Source organism: Hyla sarda, chromosome 5, assembly GCF_029499605.1.
Source record: "Hyla sarda isolate aHylSar1 chromosome 5, aHylSar1.hap1, whole genome shotgun sequence".
Lineage (NCBI taxonomy): Eukaryota > Metazoa > Chordata > Amphibia > Anura > Hylidae > Hyla > Hyla sarda.
Window position 1 is genome coordinate 101675097 of NC_079193.1, and position 14168 is coordinate 101689264.

Here is a 14168-nt window from a genome sequence, read left to right on the forward strand (position 1 = left end):
ACAGCCCCTAAAAAGTACTGGAAGGATTAAGATTTTTTTTTTAATAGAAGTGATTTACAAATCTGTTTAACTTTCTGGCACCAGTTGATTTAAAAAAAAAAAAAAAAAGTTTTCCACGGTAGTACCCCTTTAACTCACTACAACCCAGAAGAGTAAAGTTATGAGAGTTTGGCTGAAAGACCATTTTGGCTATTTGAGAAAGGCAGAGCATGCTAGGAGCTGCTATTCTTTAACACTAGCGGCAGCTGCAGGTTTTCTCAGCTGTTTATATACTACAACTATGGTATCATTCATATAGCAGAATACTCTACATATTGAGTTGTATAGTGTTAATACATACAGGTGAGGGATGTAACTTACACTACCGCAGCGTCCCGTCCCTTTAAACTGGCACAATATAACAAAACTGCCTCAGCCCCACACTTCAAGAACACTTAAAGCCCACCCATTTCATTATTTCAATCTGGATCACAGGGACTGTGATACCACTGTAGACAATAACACATTGAAGTGTTTATAGGTCTCATTTAAAGCACTAGTAGAAATTCGGGGGGGATATTTTAGCAAGTCTGTGATGTATTCTTCACTGGCTCGGTTTGTACATTGAGATTGTTTAACAATGCTTTCTATGTTCATATACTGTTTACCTTTTTTTCCATGGAGTCTCCTGGCAAAGAATAAAAATATATTTATTTTAAATCTTTCCACGTAATCTTTACACTTCATAAAACACCCAACAGAAAGTAGATTTCCAATTTTTTTTTAATGTTTTTGTCTTCATTTTAAAAAGCAGGGTTGCTGTGTTTTTCCCCTCGGTATTTCATCAGGACAATTAAAATGTGTGCTTGAGCACGGCAGTCTAAAACATTTCTACAAGGCAAATTGGAACGAGTACATGACAGTTCATGAGTAAAAAAGAGCAGAAAACTGTATGTGTAACAACAAATGTTAAAATGCCTACACGATAATAAAAAACATCAAATACATTATCACATAAAATAAGACAATGTACAAAAGTCTGCAACAGGAGGGACAAAAGGACTACACAAGATACTTTGTTGGAAAACATTTGGGTGCTCCTCGGGCACATAACTAATACATAACAAAATCATCATCTTCGTCATCGGACTCTGCAAAATATTTCACTTCTTTCCTGGCCCGACCTGGCCTTTGCCGTGTCGCACTTTCAGAGTTTGCTTCTGGGAAGATGTCCACGTCTGAATCAATGTCAAACGTTGCTGTTTTTTTAGACTTCTGAGGAAAGAACAGGTACAAAGAAGAGTCAGGTGAAAAATATACTGGCTCATCAGCATACGCCGAAACAGCATACGCCGAAACAGCATACGCCGAAACAGCATACGCCGAAACAGCATACGCCGAAACAGCATACGCCGAAACAGCGTCCCAATATTCAACCACAAAAGTAGTAAGAGTCTGCAACTGCACATCAATAAACTTAAAAGGGGTAAACTATTTTAATCAACTGGTGCCAGAAAGTAAAACAGATTTGTAAATTACTTCTATTTAAAAATCTTAATCCTTCCAGTACTTAACTCCCTGTGGAGCAAATAGCAGCTATTTTCTTTTGCTCTCTGCTGACATCTCTGTCCATTTGAGGAACTGTCTGGAGCAGGATAGGTTCGCTATGGGGATTTGTTCCTGCTCTGGACAGTTCCTACAATGGACAGAGGTGTCAGCAGAGAGCACTGTGGTCAGACAGAAAGGAAATCCAAAAAGAAAAGAACTTCCTGTGGAGAAAATAGCAGCTGATAAACACTGGAAGGATTAAGGTTTTTTAATAGAAGTAATTTACAAACCTGTTTAACTTTCTGGCACCAGTTGATTTAAAGAAAAATGTTTTGCAGTGGAGTACCCCTTTAACTAGACTACGTGTCCCTGTCATTTATAAATAAATAAAACAGTGAGCATCTGAACATCCGGACCTTTGACATGTCAGAGCCGGGAGAAGCGCTCTGCTAAGATCTTCAGCCCGTCAGGTTACATTAGCAACAGGCAAACTCCAACCAATTATTATTATTTTTTTTTAAAGATACAGGGCTCGTTTAAGTGCTATTAGTAGAGATGAGCGAACTTACAGTAAATTCGATTCGTCACGAACTTCTCGGCTCGGCAGTTGATGGCTTTCCTGCATAAATTAGTTCAGCTTTCAGGTGCTCCGGTGGGCTGGAAAAGGTGGATACAGTCCTAGGGGACTCTTTCCTAGGACTGTGTCCACCCTTTCCAGCCCACCGGAGCACCGGAAAGCTGAACTAATTTACGCAGGATAAGTCATCAACTGCCGAGCCGAGAAGCTCGTGATGAATCGAATTTACTGTAAGTTCGCTCATCTCTAGTTATTAGCAATACTGACATGTCTGGTTATGGAGTAACTAAGCATGAAGCTGGCGGAAGGTACGCTATATGACATTAAATGTAACAAGGTCATTGTATGCCACCTTTGCCACAAGTCAGTTAGTGAAAATTCAGAACTGATAGACACCTCTAAACCACACCCAAGCTGAAGATCAAGTACACTGGCCTCTAGACCAGACATATAGACCGGGAGAAGTTCTCTGGATTGATAGAGCATGTTCCACTATGTGGCAGTCAGGGTTATTCAAGCAATCCTCAACATTAGATTAATCAATGCAAGGTGTCTACTGTGTTGCTTTTTAGGGTACATTCCCACACGGCGTATTTGCTGCTGCGTATTTTATTTTCTCTGTTGAAGTCAATGGGTAGGAAAATACGCAGCACCAAATACGCAGCAAATACGCAGCAAAATACGCCATGTGGGAATGCACCCTTAGGGTTTGGGCTCAGCCCTTTATTTCTGGTAAAGGGTAATGTCAAAAATGTCTATTTGCTGTAGAACAATTGTTTGCTTCCCACTTTGTAGAAGCACTTTGGGGAGGATCCTGTTCCAGCAGGACTGTGGCCCTGGGTATAAGTTGAGTCTCATAATGTATTTGCATCTTTTTTCTTGTGCATTTTACTCCAAAATATCATCTAATTTACTGCTAGACTCGTGTATTTGGGACAGAAATTGGAGTGCTATCCACGCCCGTTCACATACATTTAGCCATAAAGTAGATTTTAAAAGACATACAAAAGTAGTAATAGCGGAGCAACTCATACGGCGCTTTCGGAGTCAGGTCAGATGGTGGACATCGCGGTTAAACCGCGATGTCCACCATCTGACCTGACTCCCAAAGCGCTGGGTGAGTTGCTCCGCTATTACTCCTTTTCTATGGCTTTCAATTGTACTTGCATTCTTAGCGTGCAGCACCGCCCGCAGGAGCGCAGACACCTACCACATTTAACCATATATTGACAGGAGCATAGCTAACAGGGTTAAAAGACTGTGCCGGATCTCTTTTTTTCTTTGTGGTCACATAGATTTTAAAAGGAACGGGTGACAAATCAATGAGTGTTATATACAAGGTTGAGTTGAAGTATTTTCCTCTTTTTGCAAGCTAGCCATAAATATTAACTCAGATATAGCAGTCTAAAGAAAATGGATACTGCTTTCTTTTGTATCCAAACTCATGTGTGGATTATTCAAAAATGTCCAAAGTCCAAAATTATGGGGCAGAATAGGAAGAACAACATACACATCTAAAATGATTTTCTTAGCAGTACAATAGCAGCATGATCTGGTCAGGACACAGGCAACGTCAAGATGTGGATATGAAAAAACAAAAAAGGTTTGGCTAACAGACAACTAGCTGAACTGGAAAATACGATGGCTGCATGTATCCAATCTAGTGGCATTGAAAAACAAATCACTATATGGCAGTGTAAACCGCTCTTCTTACCTTACTGGATGTGGACTTTGATGCTGATTTTTTACCAGGATTGTAGTCGCCTTCATTTTCAGAATCAGACATTTTTCTTTTCTTTCCTCTTCCTTTTGCTATTAAAGAATACAGATCAGGTTTACAGATTAGCCAGTAGGGGGCTGTATGGTCTAAGATAAATTATTTTAATAAAATGTGGGAAGAAAGATCTATACTAAAATTCCTGTGGGGAAGAGGGGCTTTTTCTGCCATTTATCAGAAGAGTTCCATTAGACAATAAATCTAATTCTAATAGTCATGTACCGAAGGGCCTACGTACATGAATTTTACAAACCTTGGTGCTGCTCTAAAGTTTTCTGTAAAGGGCCAAGAGAGTTGAGGTGCACGAATAAATCATTTTTATGCAGCCCACTATAGGCTTTATAGTGAACATATATTTTTGCTGAGGCCTAATGCACGCACTTGTATGCATTCAGATCAGCTTGTACAAAACCGGATTATGGGTAGGATCACGCGCTGTGAATGTGCTATGTGTGACCCTACCCTAAATTACAGCTCATGGTATACTGAATCAAACTAGGAAAAAAATACCTGACCGCAGATCCATATGGAGGGACAATTGGACACCTAATACAATCATGGTCATAAACCCTTACTCCGAGCTGGACAAGTTGCCCTAATGTTATACAACCTGTATGAAGACATGCCGAAGTTGTGAGTGCAACTGTAAAGGTTTGATGAAAAACCAAGTGCCACTTAGGAGGGTCACTTACTTTAGAACCTTAAAAGTAGGGCTCCTCCTGTATCATATTAGGTGAGAAAAGTAAATGTCTTGTGATCAATATTCTTTAGTGAAAGGCTGCAAGGGCCGAGAGTGGAAGAGCATATGCAAGCTGTAGTGCAGTCACTTAATGGGCAGGATCAGGCATTCAACAGATAAGTGTTAAAAGGGTAATCCCATTTCTTAGGGAAAATTCACAATGAAAATTTCCACCCAGAATTTCCACCTAAATATTTAAGGCGGAATCCGCTTTGCAGCAGGCTCCCATAGCTGTCAATAGGGTTCTGCTTCTGAAACAATGAACATGTCCAGGTGGAAATTCTCAGTGTGAATGTATCCTTAAAGTAAAGGCATATAGCCAGTATCCTCATCAATCCTGAAGAATAATTGGTTAAGCTACACTTCCCCCTGCACAGTGGGTGGCCAGGTGCAGGGAAAGACTGTAAAAGGAGACCACAGTGCTGAATCTGCTCTGCAGTCTCTTCCTTCTCAGGATTAGTGGGAGTCCCAGAGGTTGGACCTCCACTTCTCATAAAATGATTGTCAATCCTACAGCAGTGACCGATCACAACCAGTGATCGGCTGAATAGCCATTTCCTGCCTTTAAAGACAGGGACCAGGAAGCCGTAAGCAACTAGGATTTAGGCACTGGCATGCAAACCCAGCCTGGCTTATTAAAATAAAATTAATAAACAGGCACTGCCATTAAAATATTTTTTTTGCATATCATACAGCAGGTGAAATAAATAAGATTTGTAATTTACTCCCTGTAACAATAAAAAAAAAAAAAAAAAAAATGTCTTTTTATGTCACTTTCATGGCCTTATAAATTTGGCCACTAGGGATCTCCCTTCTGATCCAGACCACATTCAGTTCTGGCAAAAGCACAGACTTTGGTCTCCTGCTGGACTGGCAGGAGACCAAAATCAGGAAGTGCTGTCTGGCCACAGGCAATGAATAGCACTCTCTGCCTGTGTATGAAAAAGGGAGAGCGAGTGCTATTTCCTGCCTATGGCCAGACAGCACTTCCTGATTTTGGTCTCCTGCCGGTCCAGCAGGAGACCAAAGTCTGTGCTTTTGAGCAGACAGAATGCGGTCTAGACCAGAAGAGAGACCCGTAAATGTGACAAAGACTTTTTTTTTACAGGGAATAAATTACAAATCTTATTTATCTACTGTATCAAATGCAAAACAAATTATGACAGTGCCCATTAAAATGCAGAACAACCCCTTTAATCTGTAGATAGAATAGACAGAAGAAAATGGGATGATAAAGTCATTTTCTAGATACTTGCCTTTGGGCGTCGTAGTTTTCTTTGGGGATCCAAACTCCAAGTCAGAATCTGAATTCACAAAAGCATCAGACTTCTTTGGCTTTGGCGGTCGTTTTTGTTTTGGGGTGGCATCGGAAGAGGTTTTTGCTGCAAACGGAAACAGAGTGAAAGTTAAACATCTGGAGCACAATTGCCCTGACATACTGAACTTAGGGTCATCAGAAAGTTCACAATTCTTTCATTAGCAATTAAGCCAGAACTTCAATATTTAAACTAGAATACATTGGGGGGGGGGGGGGGGGGGGGGGACACAATTGGTATTCATAAACAGTTTTACCCCAGCAGTGATTTGTTGCTGTCCCTTGGCGCTTTTCTTTTTAAAAAGAAAAGTTGTGCTTTCAAGTGATATAATGCAGTGGTCAAGAATTTATGATGTCCGACTTCTTAGTTTGTCGCATCTTTTGGTGCAACTGCACTTACTGAGGCACAAATCTACACCAGCCCTGTCTTGGCTTACAAAGCAAACAGCATTATTAAAAAGTCACCATACAAAGTGGAGGACTGAAGTAAGAAATCTGATCTGCACCATATTTATCACAAGCACTGCTCCATGTAATACATTTGGCGCAGGTACACAGTTTTGACCACACAAATTAATGGGGTAAAAAGACATCCACCTAAACCACTGTTGATGAATTCCCCCATTGTGTATTGAAAACAGAATTTAGAATATCTCCTAGATGTTACTAAAGTAAGAACAAACTAGCAGCCTGACATTACATGATCCATTTATTTTTTTAATCATGACAGTAGTAAAAGATAAAAGAGTAATACAGTGGTCACTTAAGTTACAATATAAATTAGTTTATATTAGGAAAAAGTGAGGATTAAACACAAATAAGTAGATAACTAATATAGATAGTAAAATAGTAACATAGTTCATAATGTTGAAAAAAGACCAGAGTCCATCTAGTTCAACCTATATTCCTAATGAGTCCCTACTGAGTTGATCCAGAGGAAGGCAAAAAACCCTCATACTAGAGGTAAAAATTCCTTCCCGACTCCAAATATGGCATCAGAATAAATCCCTGGATCAATGTTCTGTCCCTATAAATCTAGTATACATAACCAGCGATGTTATTATTCTCCAAAAAATGCATCCAGACCTCTTTTAAATTCTTTTACAGAGTTCCCCATGATCACCTCCTCAGGCAGAGAATTCCAGTCTCACTGCTCTTACAGTAAAGATAGAGCAAGTCCTTACATATAAACGTAAGAAAGAGCTGCTGGAAGCTGTAAATCACTGTCTATGTAGAGGAAAGGAGCTTCTTCAGGGTCATGTACAGTACACACAGTGTTCAAAAAAAAGTAAAATGGAGCCGCCCTCACCTGGAATCCAAAGGAGCAGCTAACTGTGGCATAGGTAAAGAGTACAGAACATGTAATACCTCCCTATGCTGTTGGGAGGCGCTACCAGACACCAGTCAGTGCATGCACTTCAGTAATACAGGGGTTTTACAAGCAAAATGCCCATTCTGATTGGTCACTTCTTCCAGCTATTGACACATTTCACAGATCTGGACTGTCCGTAGCAGTTTATGCTCAATATGGTTACAACTATGTGTGTTGAAAATATTGTATTGCAAGTTAAGGGACCATTGTAACACATTGGAAGGCTACACCCGTTAATGAATGGATTTTGTACCCCAATTTTGTTAATGTCTCAAAAAGGCTCTAGTAATTTGGAGAAACCTACACATTTTCAGCAAAAAATGTCCTTGTAGCAACAAAGATTTCAAAACCAAACTGCATGATCACTAACACACTGCAAAGCAAGGCACATGTAGATAGTAGAACTCTCAGGGCAAAACACTAATGCTACACTGAACGACCTATACACACATAGAATGGCCAACCATCTACTACCACGTTGGATCTCCTTTGTCCTTCAGAACCACAGCAATTTGCTGTTGCATAGGTTACACTAGGTGTACAAATCGTTCTGCAGTAATATTGGCCCATGTGGACAGAATAGCTTCTCCCCTCTGCAGCAGATGGAGGTGCAGACCTGCTCTGAACAGCCTGTTTCACCCCAAATGTTCTAAAAGATTAGAATATGGGGATGGTGAATGCAAGGAAGGAAAACTCCCTGTCATGTTCCTGGTACCAACTCAGCCGCACAGATCACTTCAAATGTGGATTCACACAAACTGATCCACAAAAAATTTGCTAACTTGATTTTACATTACACTGCAGAGTCACTAGTCTAATCTCCAAGCTCCAATCATTGGAAGGCAGGAGTCTCTAATAAAATGGCAATTCTGTGTATATCTGGAATTCTGTTGCTCTGGCACAGGCGGCATGCATTGAGCTGCAGTGCCATGTGAAGCCTACTCTTTTCTCGGTCTCTCTTCATTGGGGGGACACAGATACTGATGGGTATATGCTCTTGCCACTAGGAGGCGCTGACACTATGGAAAAATAGTCAGCTCCTCCCTGGCAAAATAGACCCGCCCACTGGAAGTGAAGTAATCAGGTTTAGCTAGTGTCAGTAGGAGGCAAGACATGTCTGGGAGCTCTCCAGACCTGGCCTATTTTATTATTTTCCAGTTAAGTACCTATAGTTAGGTTCTTTTTAATTTGTTATTTTTCTAGGATGGGCGACAGGAGCATGGCACTACCTGATCTTCCACATGCGACAAAGGGGCACGGAACATAACAGTATGGGCCGTCAACCCCTTATCAATGGCCAGCGACGGGAGGCTGTACCCTGGGTCCGACCCCCCCACTGCCCCTGCTTGCCTCGCTATGGCAGCCTGGCATGATGCAACATGGCCTCATGCTGGCTGAAGACATCGAGGGGTGAGTATGTGGGGGCAGCTGAGGTGAGTATGCCCCTGTTCTCTTCTGATGGAAGACCCTCCTCTGCTGTCAGCTTGTGCCCGCTGTGGGGGGTTAACGAGTGTCTACTCAGAGTGGCCCTGGAATTCTGCAAGGAAGGGCTCATGTTAACCCTGCTCTGCTGGCTACACATAGGTGTTCCTCAGCAGTTAATAAATACAAATAAATAAATTATACATAAATAAATCAATTAAAAAAAAAAAGCCTGCTGAATGACAGCCTCTTGTTTAGAAGCTTCTGTCAGAGTGCTTCTATTGCCGCAGCATACTGCAGATGCTGTCAATCAAAAATTTTCAACTCCATATAGGAGTGTTCATTATTGTTCTGGGACTGTGCTGCATTTTTTTATGCACTACATGGGACCTTATATAACAGTGTTTTCAATAATTGTGACATTTTAATAATAAACACTAATAAGGCAGGCTATTTTCTAAAATAGGGGTTTTATAACCTGTCACCTAGGTAACTCTGTGACCGGGGTTTGGTGTATCTAGTTGTCATATACCGTTACTTCTATCGCTGTGATCTCAGTTCTCGGACCGGCCCGCTGTCACTGCTGCTGCTACTGTTGCTATCTTCTCTGCTGCAGCCTGCCAGGTCTGCTGCCGTCGGCCTCTATAGGCATGTCAACCCTCTGCCTTCTGTCCAGAACATCCATGCGGGCCGTTTTGTGGCCGAGCCAGCCCCTGCCTGGGTTTCTCCCCAGTACCCGACGGTAATGCCGGTCTGGGGCGAGGAGCATGGCGCTGCCTGATCTCCCACATGCGACAATGGGGCACAGTGCATAGAGTATGGGCCATCATCCCCTTATCGCCAACGGACAGCGCAATGAGGTTGTACCCTGGGCCCGAGTCTTCCACTGCCCCTGATCGCCTCGCTATGGCAGCCTGGCATGATGCAGTGTGGCCTAATTCTGGCTGAAGACATCGAGGACTGTGTTCGTTTTGGAGCACGCTGCCCTCTCTTGTTGGCATGTCGGACTTAGTCAGTTACGGCGTAATGCCGGTTTCCCCACAAGTCATACAATCCTTTGCAGGATTCTTCGTAGGGGCCATCTCCTCACTTAGGAGAGTGCGGTCCCCAGAGTGCGCTATTGCGCCCCTTCCCCTTTCCGCCCCAGGTCCGACATTTTGCCTGCCAGGGCTTTCTGGAGAGATCCTGTTTTCCAGGCCACCGGCTCTCAATTTGGTTTGCCATTGGACAGGGTTACTGGTGCTTTGCTCACTCCCCTGGGAGCTATCAGAGTCTAGCTTGACCCACGGATCAGATGCGGAGCACAGCGGACATGGTGGATGGCTTGATCGTGGTAATCAAGGGCACATCACACCTACAGGACCCCTGAGACTGTGGACTCCGTTCCAGCAGTCTCCTTCCGCCGCTCTCGTCAGTCTTCTAAGACGTTCAGTTCTCATACTGAATTGACGGGTTCTGGAAGCATCCGGAACTCTGTTTTCAGAACAGTTCGGGACTATAGACACTATACCTGTCTGTTCCTGCCGGGTCTCCAAGTGGATATCTCCCCCTGGGGGGATTCTCCGGCATCCCGTCTGTCTAGTCCGCCATTCTACCCCTGGCCTGAGTTGGTCCTACGACAGGCGTCTTGTGACTCTTTGTAATACTGCCTCTAGGCAGCTGGTTCAGCCTTTCCTTTGATTTTCGCCTTGACCTGGGTTTCCAAGGCATCCTTGGCTGAGCCTCTGAACTTCCCCATGGGATCCTCTCAGGTGCCTCGCTCTGCAAATTTGCTCTGCAAATGTGGCAGTTTTTGTTTGAACTAAATCCTGGGGGTTGTCAATTCTTTTGCTACGGCAATTGATTGCTGTTAGGGGCACAGGGCTGATCTATCTGTGCTGTGGTCCCCTTTTCGCCACCAGCCAGCGCCTGCGGGTGCACCCTGTCGACAAGTCAGACTGTGGTTTGTACGTTTTCCACCTCAGCCAGTGCCCCATCACAGGCAACTGCGTATGCGGCTGGCTTTTCCATCCCTCACTATTAGTGTGGGCAGTCCGGAAGAGTGCCTCTTCAGGTACAAGGGACTATGGACCAGTCTGCCGGCCGTTAGTCTCAAACTACCGAGTCGATTGCATAGCTGCCGCGGCCACGGCCTAGATCTTATGGAGTAAAGCTGCTGGTTCAGGAGACCCTTTCCCGGGCAGCCAAACTGTGTGTTCGGCGCTCCTGTCACTCACTTCCTGCGCCACGGCTGGTGTTAAAGGTACCCCGCTGGCAGAGTGGGGTTTCACATGGGTGGCCCCTCATGTCCCATGGGCCCTACACTTTCCACCAGAGTCTGCAGGGTCGTCTCCTCTGTTTGCCCATCTCCGGCCTGCCACACCCACCTCTGAGGTTCGATAACCAACTTACAGTGTGAGGGTTCGAAGGATTGGTCCTGTTTGTTCAGTGATCCCTTTACCAATTAGCCAGTCTATGTCTGCTTGGTTTCTTTATTCTCCAGGTCACCTACCCATACCGGCTGCACAGGCAGCTGTTATCCGGAAATTCAGTGGCTCTGTGTGTTTACTTGACCCTCATGCGGTAAACCAGACTGTTCTCCATGCCCCTTTCATCTGGCAGCTCCTGCATCTGCACCTGCAGTTTTGGTGCCTTGCGGCATGCCCTTGGTGGCACCTCTAGGAGATGGGAAAGGGGCATTGTCTACAGATCCTTGTAAACTCTGCAGCTTCTCTGTGCCCAATGTCTCCAGGTTTCCTACCGGAATTCCTGCTTTTCTACACTGGCGGCCCAGTCGACTGAGCCGTTGCCTTTAGGCAAGGGCCGGAATGGCTCGGTTGTCACAGTGTCTGCCTTTTATTACAAGGACCAGGGTTTCATCCCTTTTTGGGACGTACGTTCTCAACTGTATGTTGATGCGCATGCACCTTATTGGCATTTGTAGTCTTTTGTCTTACCTAGCATGGGTGTCCTGGTTTTCTCAGAGGATGGGCACTGCTTCTCCATGCCTTGGTATGTTTTTGTAGGGGTTGCTATTCTCACCCTCTGAGGCTCGGCTACAGTGCCTGCTTTCTCAACAACTGGCTACTGCCATTGTAGTGCCTTCTCTCTCTCCCCTTATGCTGAATTCCTGTTCTGTTCTGAGCATTCAGGAGAGGGTCCCGCCAGCTATGTCTTGGTTCATAGCTGCTGTTCCGGCAGCCTCAGCTCTTTCCTTTGCTGGAGAGGTGTCTGCGGTCATGGATGACTTAGCTGCAGCGGTCTGGCCCATCTGTGTTGTGGTTTCTGCCACCACTTTCCTTCTCCCTTGGTTTAGAGCTCCTGGGCGGTGGGTCCATTCTTCCTTCTTATTCGGTCAGTTGCGCCGCACTTGACCCTACAGTCTGCTAGAGTAGCCTTTCGGTGCCTGGCCCCTGGGAGTTCCGGTTAGGCTCCCTTTCCCCTCTAGTTCAGTCCTGTCGGGCCTTTGCCTCGGGGTCTTCGGGTCAGTTCGAACCACTGTGGTCCAAGGCTTGTTCTCCCCTTTTAGTTCGAGTTCTCAGGTGCCGGAGAGCTTTCTTACATTGGGTACCCTCCTGGCTGCCTGGGGCGTCTTTCTCCAGCCCAGCTCCTTTCCTGGGGCGGTTTCGCTCAACTGCGCTACTTCTAGTCTTGTCTCAGAAGTATATTTCCCAGTGTTTTTCGCTGTGGCTGGGTTTGCTCTCACACTTCGGGTGAGGGACTTTCCTGAGTCCTGGGAACCTCCAGTCTTCCGCTCAGGTGCTCAGGGATGCCCCTTCTCAAGGTATTCCGTTTCTTGTTGGCCGCTTTCCCCCCTTCTCCTCCTTCGGGGTCAGTGTCACTGACCAGTCTTCCCATACTCACCTAGAGAGGTATTCAGCCAGCTTTTTAGTCACCTGCATCATGTCAGGCTGCGAAAGCGGGACGGGCAGGGAAATAGGGGGACCCGGACGCCAAGTACAACCCCAGTCGCTGGCGGGAAGGGGTTAATGGTGCAAACTTTTATGTCCCGTGCCCCATAGCTGCATAAGGATCTTGGAGACCTCGGCCATCGCCGCTGAGCTGCGTATGCCGCCCTGGCGAAGGACATACACCACAGCTGGGGAGTTTTCCAACTGAACACAAACAGGACGGTCCTGGAGAAGGTGCTCCCAATGGCGGAGGCAAAGGTAGATTGCCCTGAGTTCCGGGATGTTGATGGGGAGAAGTGCTTCCTGGGAGGACCAAGGCCCTGGACTGTCCAGTCCCTGAAGACTCCTCCCCAACTGCTGAGACTGGCATCTGTCGTGATGACCTGCTAGTGGAGGGGCAGAAAATCTCCCCTGATGAAGAAGAGGGGACCGAAGCCTCCACAGGAGGGACTGGCAACTCCAGGAAGGAGACTTGTCACACCATGACAGAAGAGAAATTTGAAGAGGGCAATAATGAAACTGGGCGTAAATAACTGCTTCCATGGCCGCCACCATCTGACCCAGGACTTCAGTACAGAACCGAATGGAAACTGGAACAGGACGCCAGAGAATTCGAACTCCTGATAATAGAGCAAGGCGCTTGTCCGGCGGAAGCAGAATCCGGGTGGTCGCCATGTCGAACTGGAGTTCCAAGAAGATTAGAGACAGGGTGGGAGTCAGGTTGGACTTTTCCTGATTGATCACCCAGCCGAAATGGGACAAGGTCTGAAGAGGGAGATGGAGACTCTCCTGATTCTGGGCCCTGGTTGGAGCCTTGACCAGGAGGTCGTCCAGGTAGGGAATTACGGACACACCCCGTGCTTGCAGGATGGCGATCACTGCCGCCAGGACCTAGGTCTGGTCGCCCTACTCAAGCCATGGGACCGAAAGGAGGTCAACTTCCTTCGGGAATTGGTACGGAAAGACTTATTCTGTGGTAATAAGGAGCTCTTACCTCCAGTCACCTCTGAGATAATCTCATCTAGGAGTTTTCCAAAAAGTCGAGACCCAGTAAAAGGAAGCTCAGTGAGAGATGTCTTGGAAGCGGCATCAGCATCCCGGGCCTTGAGCCACATGGAACGACGAAGTGCCACTAGATTACCTGTGGCAAAAGCCGTACAACGGGCTGACTGCATAGAAGAAGAGCACAAATAGTCTCCAGCATTGGAGAGTTGAAGTGCAAGATCCGCCAAAGCTTCCGAAGTGGCCCCGGACAAAATGCCCTGGCGGAGTTGAGAAGCCCAGACAGAAAGGGCTTTTGACACCCAAGCAGAAGCGAAGGTAGGAAGTAAAGATGAACCTGCTGCTTCAAAGGCGAATTTTGCTAGATTTTCAATCCTCTTGTCTGCCGGGTCCTCAAAGTATGCTGCATCCGCCAAAGGCAGAGTAGTCGCCTTTGCCTGGCAGGAAACCATAGGATCCACGGTTGGTGGAGATGTCCATTTTACAATGAGGTCCTGGGCAAAAGGAAACTGAGCCTGAACCTTCTTAGTCCCTTGGCAGCGCTTGT

The 14168-nt window shown here is 45.6% G+C and overlaps 1 protein-coding gene across 2 annotated transcripts in view; it reads right to left on the bottom strand.

The window, feature by feature from the left end:
* Positions 1-844: 844 nt before the first annotated feature.
* Positions 845-14168, bottom strand: part of TOP2B (DNA topoisomerase II beta) — an 87056-nt gene continuing 73732 nt past the window's right edge. For both annotated transcript variants that reach the window (XM_056520007.1, XM_056520006.1), the window contains exons 34-36: positions 5877-6002; positions 3819-3916; positions 845-1254 (exon numbers count right to left, since the gene is read on the bottom strand). In XM_056520007.1, coding sequence (XP_056375982.1) covers positions 1093-1254; positions 3819-3916; positions 5877-6002 — 386 coding nt within the window. In that variant the 3' untranslated portion in view covers positions 845-1092. The remainder of the gene's footprint in view (positions 1255-3818; positions 3917-5876; positions 6003-14168) is intronic.